Consider the following 18,510-nt stretch of genomic DNA (forward strand, 5'->3'; position numbering starts at 1 on the left):
TGGCATGCAGTGTACAGTGGGTTTGTGCTTGGGCTTGACTCTTTGGCTATTTTCCTCGTTTTGTGTACTCGGTGTTCTTCCGTCAATGGGTCGTCGTCTTGCATCTTGGCGAGATGAAGCAAGGAGACTCGGGAAGAGTCTTCTTAGCCATCAATCTGCCCGAGTGCTGGTCCGAGCTGCCGTCATCCGTCACCGATCTCTGCCATGATCGTCGGGGTCTATCCTGTCTTTGCAGTCTTTGATAAAGTAATTTTCGCGAAGTCCTCCCATGGGTCGGTGGCTCATCCTACCCATTCGCCCATCCAGGGGCTTGTGAAACCAACTGCTGCGGCAGCTCTACCAGAAGCCCTTGAGATGCCCGCTCGAAGGCGGGAAAGGCTTTCAAAGTCCTGGCGTTTTACTGCGCCGGTGGTAGCGGCATCATCTCAAACATCCGAACTTCTTGCTCAGAGAAACGTCAGGTCATCAGCCTCCTGAGGCAGTGCTCAGGCATCAGAGTGAACAGCGACGTCTCAGCTCAGTCCTTGAACGGGCTTCATCGCCCAGGCCATCTGGTGAAGGGCATGGTCGACTTGGGCCGGAGAGGAACTTTCGAGAAAGCAGCTTTCACCACCGTTGTGGTTCCGTGCCGAGGGGACTCGCCGAGAGTACTGGCGCCAGAGTTGTCAATGCCGTCTTTGGGATCCCAGGAGCCCTGACAAGTCCGATCTGGCTGAAGGCGGACTGCGTTAGGGGAAGCAGATCCTCTCAAACGACCAAGGGTCACCGATGGCTGAAGCCGACCAGCTAGTATCTTGGGTCCAAACTTGGTCCAGTTGACGCCTGGCTCCCAAGCCCGATGGGGGCGATTGGCCTGGGACCAGCCAGACAAGGCAAGATCAACGCGCCTTTTTGGTTCCCGCGATCGAGTCAAGGAGGAAATTGTCAGGTGGTTTTTGGATCAGATCTGACTACAAGGTGCTGCCTTGAATCTTCCGTGATGCCCAAGAGTTCGGTATCTCAGGCCTGGAGAAATTGTGAACGGGACAACGACTGCTCTATGCACGGTCGGCGAGGAGGTGCCATTGTAGTCTTCCCGAGCACGCAACAGTCTCCTCCCGAGCATTGACGTCTAAACTGCACAAACCTTGGGCGGCAGACAGGCGGGGAGATCGCAGCAGACATAGGTTCTCGTGGGCTCATGACGGTGCAAATCTCGCACGATGATATCGACGCTGACATGGCGTTTCACGCCTTCAGGGACTATGCATGCCTCCCGAGTTCAGCTCTCTTCGGCTTCACGGGAGAGAAGAGACAACTGCCAAGCTAGATTATCGAGCATAAGGAGCACGGAGACGGGCAGCCCGTTCTAAAGATTGGTTCTGTAGCGACACCATCTACCAACTCACCACAGTATGGGACTGCATTTTGAGCCTTGACCCATGCGTTAATCTCTCGGCTTGAGGATCTCCGTCTAGAACGAGCTATGGCCACAATCTCATCCACTCCACCTGGCGTGCTCTGGCAGATCTTCCCTGTGTCTGGGCCAGAGCTGGCAACGCGACTAGCGCACTCGCGTCCGTGCCTCCCTCACCTCGGGACCTCCAAGCTAATGAGCATACCACGCGCCGGATAAAGCGTTCGTCCGGATTGAGATCGAGCGAGGTTTCCCCTTCCGGCGGGGACTTGTCATCTGCCATCGAGCTGTTGCTGTTTGGTAGCCACACAGTGCCGGGCCACGGGCGTCCCTGTATCTCCAGCCTCTTTGTCGTCGCATCCCTCCCCCAACATTCTGGTCAAGCCATGTACGTCACGACTTGGCCTGAGACTTGGCCTCATTGGCTGTCCGCTTTGAGAATGATGTTCATTTTTGTCGGCAACAACTCACTTCATTTGGCGATAACGGGCAGGAGCTGCGAGACAACGAGCCGGGCCATCCATGCGGGTGCGGCGTTCCAGTGTGGCATTATCATTCCTGGATTGACATCTGGCTGCGCCCTGTTGGACAGCCGAGCCTCTTCGCGCTCCAGGCTGAATAATTCATGCATCCGAGGTCCACCGTGCCGCCATCCGCTCGTAGGCGGTCCAGCCAAAGACAGGCAATGGTCTTTTAAGGTTTTGCTAAAATCTGGGTCGCAGGACGCCTGGTCCCTCCAGAGCTCTGGATATTGCGTGGCTAGGCGCCTCTTGGAGGTTCGATTTCGGCTAGGGGAATGTTTGCGCGGCGGGAGCTCCTATTCCTGGCTCCACGCGCAGTTACATTGAGCATTGGAAGGTACGAACGGATGGCCAGGAGTGGAGAGGCTGAGGGAATATCTGCCAATCTGTCCAGTCTATCCTATCGAGGGTACGCCTAGCCGGCCAAGCGCCCCCCCCCCCCCCGAGCTTGACCCAAGGGGCGAAAGAACGTGGGCCTGTCTCTTGTTGCTGGTGTACAAGGTCCCATCTGTTGAGTCTTGACAGGTTGCTAGCCCGCCTTTCACTTCGCACGACAGCTGAACCTTGTGGCCAGCTTGACTACCAACACCACGCCAGATCTCCGAACCATCACATCGCTCCCGTCAACTTAGACTTTAGGTCCTAATTAAGGCAGGGCTGAAGGCTTCACGGCTAACAGGAACCGTCGAAGGGAAGAGAAGGGACGGTCGTCTTGACCATACCACTCAGCCTTTTTTGGTCTTGCGGCGAAGGGTCCCATCTGCCCATCTGCCGAGTCTACAGCAAGCTTCCGCGGCCACCGCTGCTTTTTACAGTATGGACGGCGCAGAAAAGCGGGTAGACCGCCCATTCGACGGCTCGATGTCAAGCCCCAAAAGCTCTACCAAATTCTCTAGACGAGGGGACACGTAAAGGGTCAGTCGGATACAGCACGGTACTCTCGGCTGACCGGAAAGATTCGTTTCCCACCCATCACCCCTTGCCCTGCGTTGCTCGCACAACCCCCCCCCCCCCCCCGCTGGAGCAGGAATCACTGAGCAAAGCGAAGAGGACGCTGGGCTAGCGGGCCCTGCGCCCGGCTCTAGCCCAACAGCGACGTCGACATTGCGAAAGCGACTACGTTCTCTAGGCCCGATCGAACCTAATCTTGACGCCTTGCCTAGCACAGTCTATGACCCGCCCGGGCCCATCTTTTGTAATTCGGATTTGCTTGTGTTCCCTCGTGATGAGTTGGTGAAGCGTGTCCCCTGGCAGTTTCCGAACAAGAAACTTGGGAGGACACTGACCCGCTTGAGCCGCCTATCGAACAGTCATTGCGCAATCAGTCATGAGTTTATGTCTCGAGACTTGGTGGGGGATACGTGCGTTGCTCCTGACGCTTGCCCTTTTGTGTCCGAAGACCTCGTAACACGGTCGACGTACAGAGTACTTGCCCTTTCGCTAGCTTGCGCTTAGACTTTCGACGGCTCCGGCACCAATGGGTGCCTGCCATCTAAAATTCACGGGGGCTTGAGCAGGCGAGGCTGGGTGTCAGGTGTCTGTTTAGCAGCACAGCTCTCTGACGGGAAGGCTGGTCCATGGACGTGGCTCCTGTCAGTGATGCGCTTTGGGTGCTCGATGGAACGTAAGGCTTGCGAGCATCGAAAGATGGGGTGAACAGGGCCGTGCCTGGAGCTGCATCCGGGGCCCCTGGGGGCGCCCTCTGCTCTCCTCGGGAGGTCACCAGCGAGCGGTGCAGTCTCGGGCGGGAGCAAGTCAGCCGCGCGAATTGAGCGGAGAAGCTGTGCTGGATGCGTCCCAGTGGGCGACTCTCTGGGTCAGCGGGAGGCCGTCCTGACCTTGGCTCGGAAGCATGCCCTAGAGATGTTCTATTGTCGGTGACAGGAGACCATCGTGGCAAGCCATGCCAGAGTTCAGCTTGAAACAATCTTGCCTAGCAGGTGTTGGCGGTAGATCTTGGTTAGAGACAGCCCCCACTTGGCCGGCGCTTCTGGCGATTTTGGCCTTGGATTCCCAGCGGGCGCGTTCTCGGGAGCACCAAGTCCACCGCGACACTTATGTAGCATCTCCAGCGGTCTCTCATCACTCCCGCGAGCCCGCGCGCGGCCAAGTCGCCGGCCTCGAGGCAGAGCCGCAGACAACGGCCGTCCCACGGAGGACCGCCACTGATCCCACGCGCCAGAGAGCCCACGCAGGTCGTCGACCGCGTGAGAGCGTTCCTGGCGACGGTCCTGATGCTCCACGCCGGCTCCCTTCACCTCGGGAGGACTACACCTTCCCCATCTCAGCCTGGTGATAGTTGGCCGGCATATTCACGGCCCCACTGGGCGGTGGTTCGTCCCCGGCTGACAGGGGCTCCCGCGTAGCCTAGCTGACAGACAAGAGGTGAAGCCGCTACGTAGATTATCGTGAAACTTAAAATGAGCTGATTCTGGCGCGCGTGTAAACAGGGGCCTTACTGACAGCTGTCCGAAGTGATCCAAGTATACACTTCACCCTACGTCGCGCCCTTGAAGCAGCCAGTAAACTCTGTCGATCTTCCCTTTTTTGAGAGAGGAAGAGAGAGAAAGAGAGAGGCACGAGAGGCGGCTGCCCTCTGGCTTGCCGCCCAACTACACTAAGCTGATTCGGAAGCCCGCTGAGGCGGGCTAGGCAGATGCTCGCCGTGCTTGCGAACACTCGCGCCCTACATCCGTCCCATCGCCCCGACAGGACCACGCGCGTCAGGAGTGCTGTCGTTCGGCCGAAACTTCACAGAACAGCCCTGTGGTTTGAGCCCGACACCCCCCCCCCCCGACGCATCTGCCGACGGCGAACTGAGGCAGGCGCCCCCCGGGTCTCGAACCGGAGTTCCCATCTCGAGGGCCAGTCTCGTGTTGTTGCTAGCGCTCAGCGAGGCATTTTCGGGTGTTCATCGCAAGCAAGGCGTTGCCGCAAGCCGTACGGTCCGACCTGGGGGGTGTTTCTATTCCATTCCTTCTTTGTCAATGGTTTCTTTTGTATCTATACTTGGCATATGGGCAGCGTAATTGGTACGACGTCAGAAGTAGAGTGATCGAGCCAGCCCAACCTTCAGCCAACGCTCTTAGACTGCTGTCAGGCGACGTTGGCGTCTGTGTCCCCTTGCCTGTTTTGGCCACAGAGGTCTTGAGATGTCTCGACATGGCTGTACTCGGCTAAACTGCAGCAGCCTAGCTACGGCTACAGCTCGAGGTCGGGCTGTTCGCGGCATCTTTGGGAAAGCTAACGCAGGGAGTCGGTTATGGCATGGGACCGTGGGACCTTACGTAGCCAGAGAAGACTCCATGGAAGAAAGGTAGATGGGTAAAATTGGCGTAAATACGGAATCAAAGTGTACATCTGCCGTCCAGCACACGAAGTTGCGCGTTGAAGTGCACCGATGATCCGCTTCACAGCCTGACTGCCTAGAATGCCAGCCTACATGATGAGGACGGACATTATGAGCCAGCACGGCAACTGCTCCTGCGGTCCAGAAACCCCTGGGCCGACGTCTGGCAGATAAACTTCACGGCGTTGTGTCACAAGTGGGACATGGCCCGACATGAAGGATCGCCTATTGTGTAATCGGGCAGCACTGCCATGCCCACCCAAGGCGTTCACTAAGGGCATAATCACCTGATTGATGCTCACATCTATATTGAGTCCATGTAACCTAAGAGCGAACCACAGGGACGGACCCCACCCGGAGCGAGTGGACCATCTCTTCCACCTACTAAATAAGCCGCCCTGGTGCTTGTGAACAACGGGGCATATCATAACTAGATCTCTGGACGGGGACCTGGGCGTTATTGTACGCGGATGAGATAGCCGTTCTTACCCGTGACAGCCCACTACCAGCCGTAGGCAGAAGCAAAAAAATCACGAGAGCTGTTTGTGGGACATTGAAACGCCCACAGAACACGGGCATGGTCCTGGTGCTGGACTGAAAGTTCGAGGACACAGCAAAAGTAGACACACGAAAGTTTACGCCACAGGCAAGGCATGCTCCTTGAGAGGTGTGCGAGTGAGATCTGGGTTGGACGGACAAGACGGCTTCGCCTGGGAGAATACCAAGAGGGCCAGTCGGCCGAAAATGGCCCGGGGAGTGCTACGACGGCAAGGTTTTGTGGGTAAGAGAGAGGGATGCACGTAGACTATCGCAGGTGGACATAGGGGGACAACGTGTTTCCCTGCGGATACTCCTCGCCGCCCATCTGCTCGTGTCACGTCGCATAGCCTCCACTCGGAGGCGTCAGGGTTTCTTAGAGCCGTCAGCTTGTGACACTGTGTTGGCTTCCCTGTGAGAACAACCTGGCGCAGATCTTTTCTTTCATGAGGTGGGGAAAGAGCGGTTTGGGAATTCCGGCGAGGACTTGAGATTACCTCAGGGTGCTCTAGGTTCGCTTGTATGTACGACATCGATCGATTTACAGGATCTAACCCCCGATGTGCCTATTTTCGGCCATGTGGGAACATCTCCCAGAAGCCAATTTCCATCTGCCGGACAGATTAGCAACGAGGTCGCCTCCGGATCGAGCACGGCGTGGATCTGCCATGGATCGACTCACCTTGGTAGCGTGGATGAATATCTTGACAATTTCCTCGACCCGAGACGGAGACTGCAGGACGGCGTTCCTCTCGAGGAGCTCTTTGCTCAGGGGGCACACGGGTCAGCTGTGTTTCTCGTTGTTTCCACCGGCGAGGAGGGGCGATGTAGGAGAGTGAACCCACCTGAGCCAGTCTTCACAGCTTGCACGTAATCATCGGCAACGTAGTTCTCGACCCAGTTCCAGTAGTGGTTCCCTTCCCTGACAGACTTTGAGTCTCCATGCAGCATCTTCGCCAGGGCGCCATAACCCAGCAGGCAGGGTGCGAGGGCGACCTGAAGTCCAAGCCAGTCCTGAGACTGGCCGATGTCAAGGACATATCTTTCTCAGGTAGGAATGACGGTCAGTTGAGCTTGTTCCGAGCCCACGGAGGCCCGGGGGGCGCCCGGGGGGGGGGGGCTGGTCCACGCGTACCTGGTATAGGCCGTGCAGGCCTGTTTCTCCTCGGTCGATTCCATCTCCTCCCGGGAGACGCCGAAGCCCTCGCAGTACGTGAGGTGCAGGGCAGTCTCCCTGTCTATGTGCCCGACGATCGCGGCGGCCTGCTCTCGCGTGCCCCTTCGTTAGCGCTGCAACGATTGACGGGGTATTCCAGAATCTTGACGCACGGCAGAGATGTCCCGCATGTTCTTGGCCTTGTAGCCTGCGAGAGCGTTTGCGCGGGCAAACTGTATCTGGGGTTGTATGTCGAATCAGCTTCTAGTGCGCCATGCATGCGGAGCGTAGGAGAGAACCACTCACCAGGTAGAGGTAATCTTGGACAAGATAGCCTTTGAAGGACTCGAGCGGCAGCGTTCCGTTGCCCATGGCCAGGACGAATGGGTGGTTGATGAACCGGTGCCAGACAGGGGCCACATCCGGTCGCTCCAACATCCACTCAACGAAGTGACCTCTCGTACTCAGTCAGCATGTTTTTAGAGTGCCTAAAAGAAAGACCCACCACTCACGGCGAGAACGGCAGCGTACAAGTCGAATGAAAGTGGTTCAGGGGCCCGTTCCCACTGCCTAGGCCAGGCGCAGTCTGGATGCCAGCCTGGATATACCTACACGCAGCCTTGACGGCCTGCGGGACCGGCATGCCCTTTGCAAGGTTGGACGCGATCGCAGCTGCGAAGCCAACTCGGTCAGTGTCCTTCTTGCCATAGCTGCTTCTTCTGTCGTAGCCTGGAAGTCAGAGAGGTTGGGAAGAGAGACTCACAAGCCAGAGAGCACCCCGTGCCGTGCGTGTTCCTGCTCGTCTGGAAGTCCGTCTCGATCCTCACGCACCCGTCCTTCCCACAAAGCACATCAACAACAACCCCCCTCTCGGCATCCGTCCCGGCAGCGGCGTAGTCCCCCCTCCTGAGCGGCGCGTGCCCGCCCTTGACGAGGACCCACTCGGGCCCGAGCGAGAGCAGCGCGCGCCCCGCGGCCTCGAGGTCCGCGACTCCCGCCAGCGGCTCCGGCAGCGCGGCGCCCAGGCCCGCGTCGGCCAGCAGCAGCCGCGCCTCGGGGATGTTGGGCGTGAGGACGGTGGCGCGCGGGAGGAGGCGGCCGCGCAGCTCGCGCAGCGCCTCAGGCGGCAGCAGCTCCGCCCCCGTGGTGGCGACCATGACCGGGTCGACGACCAGACTGCCGCTAAAGTCGCGGCGCTCGAGGGCCTCGGCGACGGCGGTGATGGTCTCGGTTGAGGCGAGCATGCCTTTATTGGCGCGAAGGGGCGTCACCAGGTCAGCGAAAAAAAGAAACTCCAATGTCACCCCTCTTGGTCGGGGTCCATGGGGGCGGTCGATGGTCTCACACACCGGTCTTGACGACGTCTACCCCGATGTCGTCGAAGCAGGCGTCGATCTGCTTCCTCAGGAACGCGGGCGGCACCGGGTGGATGTCGTAGACGCCCAGGGTGTTCTGGGCCGTCAGCGCCGTCGTGGCCGTCATGGCGTAGCACCCGTGGGCGGCGATGACCTTCTGGTCCGCCTCGAGGCCGCTGGCGATATTCACATGTGAGTGTGTGTTGTGTGTGTGTGAGTGAGCCTTGGCCCGGCGGGATGACTTACGCTCCGCCGGAGCAGTCGGAGCCGGCGATCACCAGCAGTCGGCCCTGGACCATCGTGGCGAACGGCGAAATTCCGGAAAGTGCGCCTGGGATGAGCAAAGAACACCTTCACGTCTTGGGTCTCGATGTCAGGCGAGGTTCTACAACATACGTCTCAGTCACGGTGGGTGCGGGGCGGGAAGGTAGGACGTGGTGGCCAAGACAGAAACCTAGAATCTGGGTAACAGACCATCACGTAATCGCCCCATCACGATGTGTCGAGCCGTGTTCTCAGTGGCATGAAAGTCGAAGACAGCGAGCACCCTGGGACTCGGATGCTGTTGCATTGGGAGAGACCTCACGCCTTTGTAAAGGGAGCCGGCCATAAAAAGCCCTGATGACATTTCCCCCACCCCGCAGAGTCTGCCCTGCTCCCCTGCCTGCCTGCTATGCTCCCTGATGCTCTGTGAAAACCACCCTCTATGCCCATACGGAACGAATTGGGAAAGCAAAAAGACACTGCCCCAAACGACGCCTAATGTTTCCCCTTTGATCCGCACGCTTCCCCTGGCTCTAATAATGAGCCCAAATCAAGTACGGTGTTGGTACAGTCCAGAAAAGGGGTATTCAAACGCCTTCCGCCTCCCCAGTTTTAGGCCCGCGGGCTTGCCAGCCAAATCGCAACCAGATGCAGAACCGTCACCTCTTCTCCAAGTATTGTACAAAATGCGTATCGCTACCTCGCCCCAGGATGCCGATGTGGCTCTGCGCTCCGCTCTCCGGGGAGCCACCACCACTCCTTCGGATCCGTGTGCGCTATTCAGCGCCAGAGCTCACGTCCTCGGGCCCTCTTTCTTCATCCTTGTCCCCAGCTGGCGTGTCGGCGCCAGATCCCTCTCTTGGCAGCTCAGTGGGATCGTCAGGTTCCTCGCCCTCCCCATCCTCCTCAAAGACGACCTGCCGTAGCACGGTACGCTCGAATAGTTCAAGCATACGGCGCGCATTTAATCTGTAGTGGTGCGTCTCCATGAGAGCCACCACCCTCCGGAACAATCGCGGGTTGGAAAACCCAGGGGGTTTCTTCTGTTCTTTGAGCTGCACAAGTTCGGTCCGGGCCTTACCGAAGCGTACTGTGTTGCTGAGGTCGATGAAGAGCTCGAGTATCTTGTGGTTGAGCGGGTCCGGATCCAGTTCTACAGGCTCGTCGTCGTCGAAAGCGCCGGTGTTAGCGTAGCCATACTCGGACGTCGGCGGCCCCATGGCCTCCATCAGCGAGTCTGATCGCGGCCGAGACGGCAACACTGGCGGTTTCGCGCTCTTTTCCGTCCTCTGCGTGTCTGGCAAGACTATGGCACCGGCCGTCTCATGCTGCCAGGGCTTCAGCGAGAAGAATCTCGACAGGTCGCTGGGGACGCAGAACCCGGTCGAGTTCCCTAGCGAGTTTGTGTTCGCGTCCCAACCGAGCTCCGACAACATCTCGAGCCCGTGAACAGACCTTGAGATCAGACCGATGACGAAGAACGCGGTCCCTCGCATGCTCATGACTTCGTGGAACTCGGCGATCCGCACAATGTCCTGGACCACGTCGCAGCTCTCCAGAAATGGTGCGCCACGCTCCATGGAACCCACATTACCAACAGCCCACATGCACCCCTTGACCTTGATCATCGTCTCAGCGTCATCGGCTTCTAGTCCCTGCTCTTTGATTGTGGCCGCGAATTCGGCGAAGTGGCCCTTGTCTTGCAGAAGCTTGCAGCCTTCTGAGGTGCGTGTCAGTTCGCGGTAGAAGTGTGGCGGAACGTGCGGGTCAGCTTCTGCGTCCGGTTCGTCACCAAGCAAGGTCAGGCGGTTGGCAGGCTCGTCTTGGCCATCGCCAAAGGCACGGGCGAGACTGGCCTCGACGGTGTTGACATAGGTGTCGTTACGGCCGAGGAACCAGTCATCCATTTCGTTGCTGATGTAGTCAAGGCCATCCAAGTAATGGTAGCCTATCGAGGTGGATAAGAATCGTAGCAGCAGGGGAGCACCGATTTCCCCCAGATGATCCAGCCCCGGTTTGCACTCAACGATCATTTCCAGATAGTTCCTTGTGTTACACGCCTTCTCGAGTGTTTTGATTGCGGTAGCGCTGACTTCAACTTCCGGGTCGTAGAGCTGCGTCACAAGAGCCCTGATGGCCCACTTCATGTCGCCAGTCAGGTTGACCTTGGGATCGTTGGCGTGCTTCCCGAGTATGTTAGTAGCGTACATCCGTATCTCTTTAGTATTGCTGGTCATGGCCTTCTGAAGCAGGACCTGAGGGTGGTGTTGGATATTGTAGTCAAAGTGCGAAAGCATCATCTTGATCAGGTCAGGGCGTCGCTGGCCGTCAAGGATGGAGAATATCATGTTGAACATCCTCCACCGATTCATCATCTCTAAGCCTCTGACGTCCCCTGTTAAAACACCGAGCATAGCAACGTATCCTCCACTTAGCGTGTCCATGAGTCGGTCTTTGGAAAACAGCGGTACCCGAGCAGTTAAGCCGCTTTTCTGCAAAGTAGTTAGTTCCTGCGAAGATCTGCTTTCGGGGGTCACTCACCGGATCGCATTGAGCCAGGCACTCGGCGAGTTGCCTCAAAACTTTGTTGTCTACCAGATACGCCCGGCCTTGTGGTGTCTGAAGAAGCGCCTGCATCAGAGCACAACCCGCCCTGACGTACTTCTGTGTGTTCCGCGTGTTCTTCATGTCTGAAAATCGGTACTTGAATGGCCGGTAGAACCCCATCAATCTCTTCATCCATTTCGACGCTTTGATGGCATCCTCAACTCTCTTATTGATTGTCAAAGGTCCCTCGATGACCTTGAGTATGATGTCCCAGTTCCACTTGAGGTAGTTGCTGCTACTGAGGACGTAGGAGTCAACCAATAGCTGCCGGAATGTGCCTTCATCGACGCTCACAACGGGCGCGGCTCTGGTCTGCTCTTCTTCCAATCCTGGATTTGCAATTTGATGTGACGCAAGCCCAGCAGCTGTGAAAACAGACGGAGAGGACCGATAGAGCGTACGACTGACACTGCTGATCTGATAAACCAGACTTGTGGCAACGAAGTGCGACTTGTCATCGAACCGGACAGCCGCTGAGAAGAGTCCCGGCAAAAACTGCAGCTCGCTGCTCCATGAAGGAGGCAGCAGTCGACTTGAGAGCCTGAGAACCTCACCCAACAGCAACGTCGACTTGCGCTTCAGTGTCTCGTCTTCTGCGTCCCGAGCGAGGTTGAGGAGCGTCGGCACCAGGTCCGACCGGATCAGGGCCGCCAGGAGCAGTGCAGTGTAGTGGTCCACGAAGTTCTGCTCTCCCCCATCATCCTCGATATACGCCTGTGTTCCCTTCGGCGCGGTCGTGTTCAGTGCAGTGACCCTCCCGTAGGTTGTAAGCCTTCTGCCGGCCAGAAATGGCGTTGCCCATGCTGGCGATTTGATTCGCAGGAGCGCGTAGAGAAGGTCAATGACAGTGTCCCTGGCATGCGGATTGGGAATGACCAAGCTTGATATCAGGGACCTGATGGCCCTGGAATTGTACATGGACAGGTACATGAGACCTGACCACGTCTTGAGCGCCGAAGAAATAGCCTTGGAGTTGTGCTTCAGGATGGTCTCGCTGGATATAAAGACATCAGTGAAGACGTTGAAGATGACCTCGACATCATAGCCTGGTCGAAGATACTTTCGCCGCCGGGGACAATCCAGCAGGAACAGAAAGCCCGAAATTAGACTCTGTGGAGCCTTGTAAGAGCCTTCTGTCAGGGCATCGCAGAGGATGGCCATCGCACCGGAGGCAAGAGCCAGTTGAGGGTCTCGAACAAGGACCTCCGCCAGCGTTTCCAGACAAATCGACCGCAGCCTGTCTTCGTTGTGTTCTGCAATGGAGACAACTGTTCTGACGACCGCCCTTGACAGCTCTTTGACACCGTCTTTGATGTCGAGGAAAGCGCGCACAAACTTCAATGCTTGTTCCCTCTCCAGGTCGGCCTTTCTGTCTTTGATCAAGGACCTGCAGAAGATCAGTCTCCAGACTCTTGAATGCTTGTCGCGTTTACTTACGAGATTACAATGTAATCGGTGTTAAGGGTGCGGATCTTCTTGAGAGAGACCCTGTCCGACATGGCGTAGCGGGTCATCCTGTAGCCTGCTGCCACGACCTCCCTGCTGTCACTGACCAGCATCATTTGCACCCTGAGGCCAAAGATGGACCAAACGAGGTCATACTTCAGCATTGGATACTGCTTGAAGAGGTCGACAAGACTGTTGGCCTTGGCAACGTAGTACTCAGGCGTCAGGCCAGTGGCCTCCAGAGCCTGCAGGAGCTCCCCAAGCTGGTATGTGGGGTCCATGGTCTCTTCGATCTCTGAGCCAGCACCACTCCTCGATGCGCTTTGGGGAGACCGGATCCCTCTGGCGGGGAAGAACTCCTCCGGGGCACGTATGGGTGTGGTGGGAGCCGCCTTGGCCTGCTGGATGTCCTCTATGCGCAATTTGAGGTTCCTGATGCGAGCGTAGGAGGCGTTCAGCTCGGCCTCGACCTTTGCCTTCTGCTCCTTGACCTGTTTTGGCTTTTTGCTGTTGAGGGCCTCAAGCATGTTCTCACTGCCCTCCTTGATCTTGTTCTCCCTTGCGAGGTCATCGCGCAGATCGGCAAGGAGTCTGTCCTTGGCTGAGGCGTCGCCTGCCTCGTCCAGCGTGCCCAGGTTGTTGTAGACGTCCATTCTCGAGCCCGCGCGTGACTGCCCCATCTGACTCCTCAGGTCGGAGCTGAAACTACCCGGACCAGCCATAGAGGAGGGGTTGAGGCTCGAGCCCCTGGGACCGAAGCTGACGGCCGAAGTGGACATGTTCCGAACGGAGGCAGGGCCGTTGGCAGCAGAGGGAAGCTGGAGGTTGCCGCCATCGTTGAGGTCGAGACTTGGTCGGGGACCGGAGATGGTGCTCGACGATTGTGGACTGAAAGGCCTCTCCTTCTGAGCAGGGGTCGCGGTGGGCGTCACCGACGAGCCCAGCATGGTCGGTGGCCCGTCCATTTGTCCTCCTCAGGGGGCGATCGCTGCCGCCCCAGCATTCGTAGTCGTCTCTATGCCATCCAACAAAAGAAATCGTTGCTGTTCTTGTACCGGGGTTGCTATGGGTGGCTGGTTGAAGTCGCGTGGGCGTGATCGGCCTCCGGGTCGGTTTCGTTTCGGTGAGGCGAGTAGCAGCAGCAGGTAGAGATGGGAGGGGAGAGAGTTGGTTGTCGAGGGCGCCCGAGCGATACAAGACCAGGAATACGGTGGGACGTTGCTCAGATGGCCTTTGTAGATGACGCAGAAGCAAATTGGCAGGCTAGTGGGCTAGATCGTCGCACATATGATGGACCAGGTAGTGTTGTCTACAGTACGCACGCGTGCATGGCTGGCTGGTGTTGGATGGTCGGCGACTGTTCCCAATGCGACAGTGCGGGAGGCTACGGTGGATAGAGCATTGACAGCTGCCAGCGCGACCAGGCCTGGGCAGGCTCATATGGGGTGGGGTAGGTGCGGTACAGTGAGAGACGGGCTCTGCGGGCAGGGGATGGCGACCCCTGTTACCGGAAGGCGGACCAGACCGTTCCCAACTGGAGAAAGGTTGGACTGCATGTGCGACCTCTTACTCTAACCTAGTCATACGTATATACCAGTGTACCTTCACGGCCTTCATTTTCCATGATGGGAATCGTCACTCAACTCGCTGCAGGTGCTGTATGGTCTTTTCCCAGTTCACATGTGAGCAGCATTAAGGAGGCCGCGCAAAATACCGTGTTTGATGCCGTACACTTCTGAGATGCGACACTTGTTCAGGGATATGTCTGGATGGCTTCTCAGACTCTCCCGGCACGGTGCTAAAACACGTCAACATCACACTCAACCCCATGGGCACGATGCTCACAGCTGCTCTCTTGGTGGTACGTGGCGGTGCCCAGATATATGCTCGGTCAATGGCCCGATCCAGACTTGAAGTGCGCAAGACCTCTTTGTCATTTCTCGTTGCCCATCTCATGTGCTACATATCTCGGGCCAACCAGACAAGCTCTACGGAAACCAGGGTGTAGTCGTACGATGATGCAGCATCTGATATCGAAGGCTGACACCCATCTGGCCATGTTTGTCCTCAATCGTGCTCTGCCTCCCCGCAATATGCGACCTGCCAATCTGCAAGCTGCAATCTGCAATCCACGGCCTGGCCCACAAGCTGCCTACAGGCCATGGGGTGCTAGCCCTGTCCTGTGTAACTGAGACGTCGTCCTGACAGGGAAACAAGCATGCGAAGGCTGGTCCCAAGACCACCCCTGTTGCAGAAGGCCGGCCTAGTCAGCGGGAAGATCTAAGACACGTGAGATAGACGAAGCCTGTCCCAACGGCCTAGACTCCCTCCTGGTGCGACCAGCAGTTGGGCACGTCTTCCGGGCACGGAGAGGGAGCGAGCTGAGATCCTGAGGATGAGTTGAGTGACTGAGATCAAGATCGAGAGAGGAGGGAAAGCGACAGGAACGCATGGCCAAAAGTGACAAGTCATCCAGCACAAGTCGACGGGAACGGCTCATCAGGAAAGCAGCCACTGCAGAGCCCCACGTTCCCAAGTCTCGGCGGCTTCCGCCCGGCCTGGCGCTGGCGACCGTCCGCTGTGGGGCCCCTGGGGGCTCCGGTCCGTGGAGCTGGGAGCCCATGACGCCTCTTTCGTTGTGAGGGCCAGCCCCGGCTCGGCAGTGTGATTGCCTGCATCTGGCCATACTCCTGGTAAAACTAGATAGTCGATGCTTTCTCGGTTACCTAGTTGGCTGACTGTTGGTTGGTCACTCTGACTGGGCCAATGCTCAGGGACAATTCCTCCAGGCGGGAGACTATATAAACACATCGAGCCCCCCCCCCACTCGGCCTTTGATGCTGAGATGCCTCAATTCTAATCCTCCCTCTCGGTCTGATCTAATCCTGCGTGACTCAGAATAGCATCGTGCGAGGACTTGTATGAGTGTACCATACCGATAGTCCATCCGAGTGTCCGTCCTTCTCATATCTGTGGCATAGCCGGTCTGGTAAACTCAGGGGCATACAACTGTTTATTGCGTGCCGTGCCGTGCATTGCATCTCATCGCATTGTCCCGACCCTCTCTTCTCCTCACCACCAAACCCTCTTCAGCCCGCAAATCTCACAGAATGCCCAGACTCGCATCTGCCCGGTATGGGAAGGACAATGTCCGCGTCTACAAGGTGCACAGGGACGAGGCCTCCGGGGTCCAGACCGTCACAGAGATGACAGTGACCTGCCTGCTCGAGGGACAGATCGAGACATCGTGAGAGATCTACCTGCCCGTCATCCACGCTGCACACAGCCATAATAGTCAGGGACTAACGGCCCGGATCAGATACACAGAGGCCGACAACAGCGTCGTCGTGGCCACGGACTCGATGAAGAACACCATCTACATTAAGGCAAAGGAGCACCCCGTCAACCCGCCCGAGCTATTCGCCTCCATCCTGGGCCAGCACTTCCTGGACACCTACCCGCACATCACCACCGCCCACATCAAGGTCGTCGTGCACCGCTGGACCCGCATGGTCGTAGACGGCAAGCCCCACCCGCACTCCTTCTACCGCGACGGCCAGGAGACCCGCAACGTCGAGGCCGCCGTGTCCCGGGACGGCGGCGTCTCACTCAGGAGCGGCATCGTGGGGCTCACGGTTCTCAAGAGCACGGGTTCCGCCTTCCACGGCTTCGTGCGCGACGAGTACACCACCCTCCCCGAGACCTGGGACCGCATCCTGTCGACCGACGTCGACTGCTCCTGGACGTGGAAGGCCTTCCCAGGCGTCGACGCCGTGTGTGAGGCCACGCCCCGGTTCGACGCCGCCTGGGAGGCCGCCAGGGCCATCACCATGAAGACGTTCGCCGAGGACGAGAGCCCCAGCGTGCAGAACACCATGTACAAGATGTGCGAGCAGATCCTGGAGGCGGTGCCTGAGACAGAACTCGCTAGCTACTCCCTTCCGAATAAGCACTACTTCGAGATCGGTAGGTTGCCACTCTCCTCTCACCCCCGAGACCCCTCAGGTGAACCATGGGCTGACAAGGTTCTGCCCTCAGACTTGAGCTGGCACAAGGGGCTCAAGAACACCGGCAAGGACGCCGAGGTCTACGCGCCCCAGTCTGGGCCGAACGGTCTCATCAAGTGCGAGGTTTCTCGGTCGTGAGCTGCGGATACTAGCTACTTGATGTGTCTTGGTGAGATCTAAACATTTTGTAATTCGTAAAGAGTATTTCATCTATCTCTTAGACGGCCGAGACGGTGGGCCAATGGGTACACCCATGGATGCATGCTTTGGCGGCAGGATCGTTCTCAAGAGCCCCGTTGCATAAGACAGGTCTGGTTCATAACTGGGTACATAGATGGCTCAGTTCCACTCGTGAAATAGCATTTGCATTTGCGCACTCGCACCAAAGTCTAGTGATGTAGGTGCCAATCTCAACCGACGACGCCCTCAGTATTGTGCAAGGTCTGATTGCATCACCGTCTCTCCTCGAATCTCATTCGGCTCTGGTGACGTCCAACCTTCGGCAGGGCCGTGTTTTGTTACGCGCCCTTGAGCCAACCGCCCTCGTCTCCTGAGGTCAGTGTCTCCCAACGGACCACTCACCGCTACTGTATGACGTTGCGCATTCCAATTCTCTCACAACATAAGGTGTCACACAATCGTATCGATGACATAGCGACTGCATCTGGGTGGCTGGCATGGCCGCGCTGAAGGGTCCAGATAGCTTTCCCATCACGATTCTAGATGGAGGGTGCCAAGTTCCCGTGGTCCCTGGACTATCTGATATCAACAGCGGCACTGAAACTTTTGGATGGCATGATTCGCCACCCGTCGACCAACTTGAAACCATCAGCAGAGGTGTTGCTGGGTGTTTCTCTCTCCAGAAGAGCAAAGTCAACGGGTTCACTAGGCAATACGCAAGTGAGAAATCCAGTAATCCTCTTCCACTTGGCACAACCACTCGTAGAAATTCCCACAACGTGCCATTGATCTGAATTTGTACACGGCTGGTATACATCCGGGCAATGCTCTCTTGCCCGGGCCCAGCTTCTTCACGAGTTGTCACCCATCACCCCATGCCTTGCGACCGCAAACATTCCCCCTTCTCATAACCTCGCGGCCCCAGCCTCTCTTATCTTCTCAGCCACCTGCGCCCACCCCTCGCTCCCAACAACCTTCCCCCCAAACCTCGTCAGGTTCTGGTCGTACGGGTGCGCGTCGCCCTCGAACGCCTTTAGGCGCGCCAGCCTCTTCTTGCGCAGCCTGTTCTTGGGCAGCATGCCGCTGACGGCCTTGCGGAGGACCTCGCTGCCGCCGAACTTCTCCATGAGCACGTCCATCGTGACCTCCTTGAGGGAGCCGGGCCGCGTGTTGTGCCGGTAGTAGCTCTTGCGCCACTTCTTGTTGCCCGTCGTGTACAGCGCCGCGCAGTTGGTCACCACGACATAGTCGCCGCAGTCCGTGGACGGGTCGTAGATGGGCTTGTGCTTGCCCAAGAGGAGCGTCGCGATCCGCGACGCCAGGCGGCCCAGCGAGGGCGGCGTGATCGCCTCCGGCGGGGACTTGACCGTGCTGAGGGTCGGGTGTGGTGTGGAGGCGGAGATGCTGTGCCATACCCGGGAGTAGGCAAGTCGGGTCTGCCGGGCTGCGTTAGCCACATGATAGGGTGACAGGTCGCGACAACGCTGTGATTTGCGACTTTGGAGGAGACGGGGGAGGAAGGGGATTCTATCTACTCACGAGACCGACTGTCTGCGACATGTTGGACGGTTCACGAGGAGCTGCGTCCCCTCATCCACCGGCGATATGGGGCGACTGAGCAGACTACCTCCGTTTCAATGTGATATCTACCGGGTTGGGTCGTCCACGCGTCGTCTGTCGCCTCTAGATCGC

The 18,510-nt window shown here is 57.8% G+C and overlaps 4 protein-coding genes across 4 annotated transcripts; 1 reads left to right on the forward strand and 3 right to left on the reverse strand.

Moving 5' to 3' along the window:
• Positions 1 to 6,369: 6,369 nt before the first annotated feature.
• On the reverse strand, positions 6,370 to 8,613 carry INS49_006881 (uncharacterized protein; the record flags this gene model as incomplete). The annotated part of the gene is made up of 10 exons (XM_043167648.1): positions 6,370 to 6,414; positions 6,486 to 6,565; positions 6,649 to 6,845; positions 6,939 to 7,066; positions 7,133 to 7,198; positions 7,266 to 7,416; positions 7,472 to 7,688; positions 7,723 to 8,205; positions 8,309 to 8,490; positions 8,561 to 8,613. 10 exons carry the CDS (start codon positions 8,611 to 8,613, stop codon positions 6,370 to 6,372), a joined length of 1,602 nt encoding a protein of 533 aa, XP_043028792.1.
• Positions 8,614 to 9,354: 741 nt separating this feature from the next.
• On the reverse strand, positions 9,355 to 13,596 carry INS49_006882 (uncharacterized protein; the record flags this gene model as incomplete). Its single annotated transcript, XM_043167649.1, has 3 exons — positions 9,355 to 11,070; positions 11,120 to 12,572; positions 12,623 to 13,596. The coding sequence occupies 3 exons, from the start codon at positions 13,594 to 13,596 to the stop codon at positions 9,355 to 9,357; spliced, it is 4,143 nt and encodes a 1,380-aa protein (XP_043028793.1).
• A 2,145-nt stretch (positions 13,597 to 15,741) lies between these two features.
• Positions 15,742 to 16,776, forward strand: INS49_006883 (uncharacterized protein; the record flags this gene model as incomplete). Its single annotated transcript, XM_043167650.1, has 3 exons — positions 15,742 to 15,878; positions 15,951 to 16,597; positions 16,670 to 16,776. 3 exons carry the CDS (start codon positions 15,742 to 15,744, stop codon positions 16,774 to 16,776), a joined length of 891 nt encoding a protein of 296 aa, XP_043028794.1.
• Positions 16,777 to 17,723: 947 nt separating this feature from the next.
• On the reverse strand, positions 17,724 to 18,378 carry INS49_006884 (uncharacterized protein; the record flags this gene model as incomplete). Its single annotated transcript, XM_043167651.1, has 2 exons — positions 17,724 to 18,254; positions 18,358 to 18,378. The coding sequence occupies 2 exons, from the start codon at positions 18,376 to 18,378 to the stop codon at positions 17,724 to 17,726; spliced, it is 552 nt and encodes a 183-aa protein (XP_043028795.1).
• Positions 18,379 to 18,510: the final 132 nt, after the last annotated feature.

The sequence above is a fragment of the Diaporthe citri genome (genome assembly GCF_014595645.1).
Source record: "Diaporthe citri strain NFHF-8-4 chromosome Unknown scaffold_2, whole genome shotgun sequence".
In the NCBI taxonomy this organism is placed as follows: domain Eukaryota; kingdom Fungi; phylum Ascomycota; class Sordariomycetes; order Diaporthales; family Diaporthaceae; genus Diaporthe; species Diaporthe citri.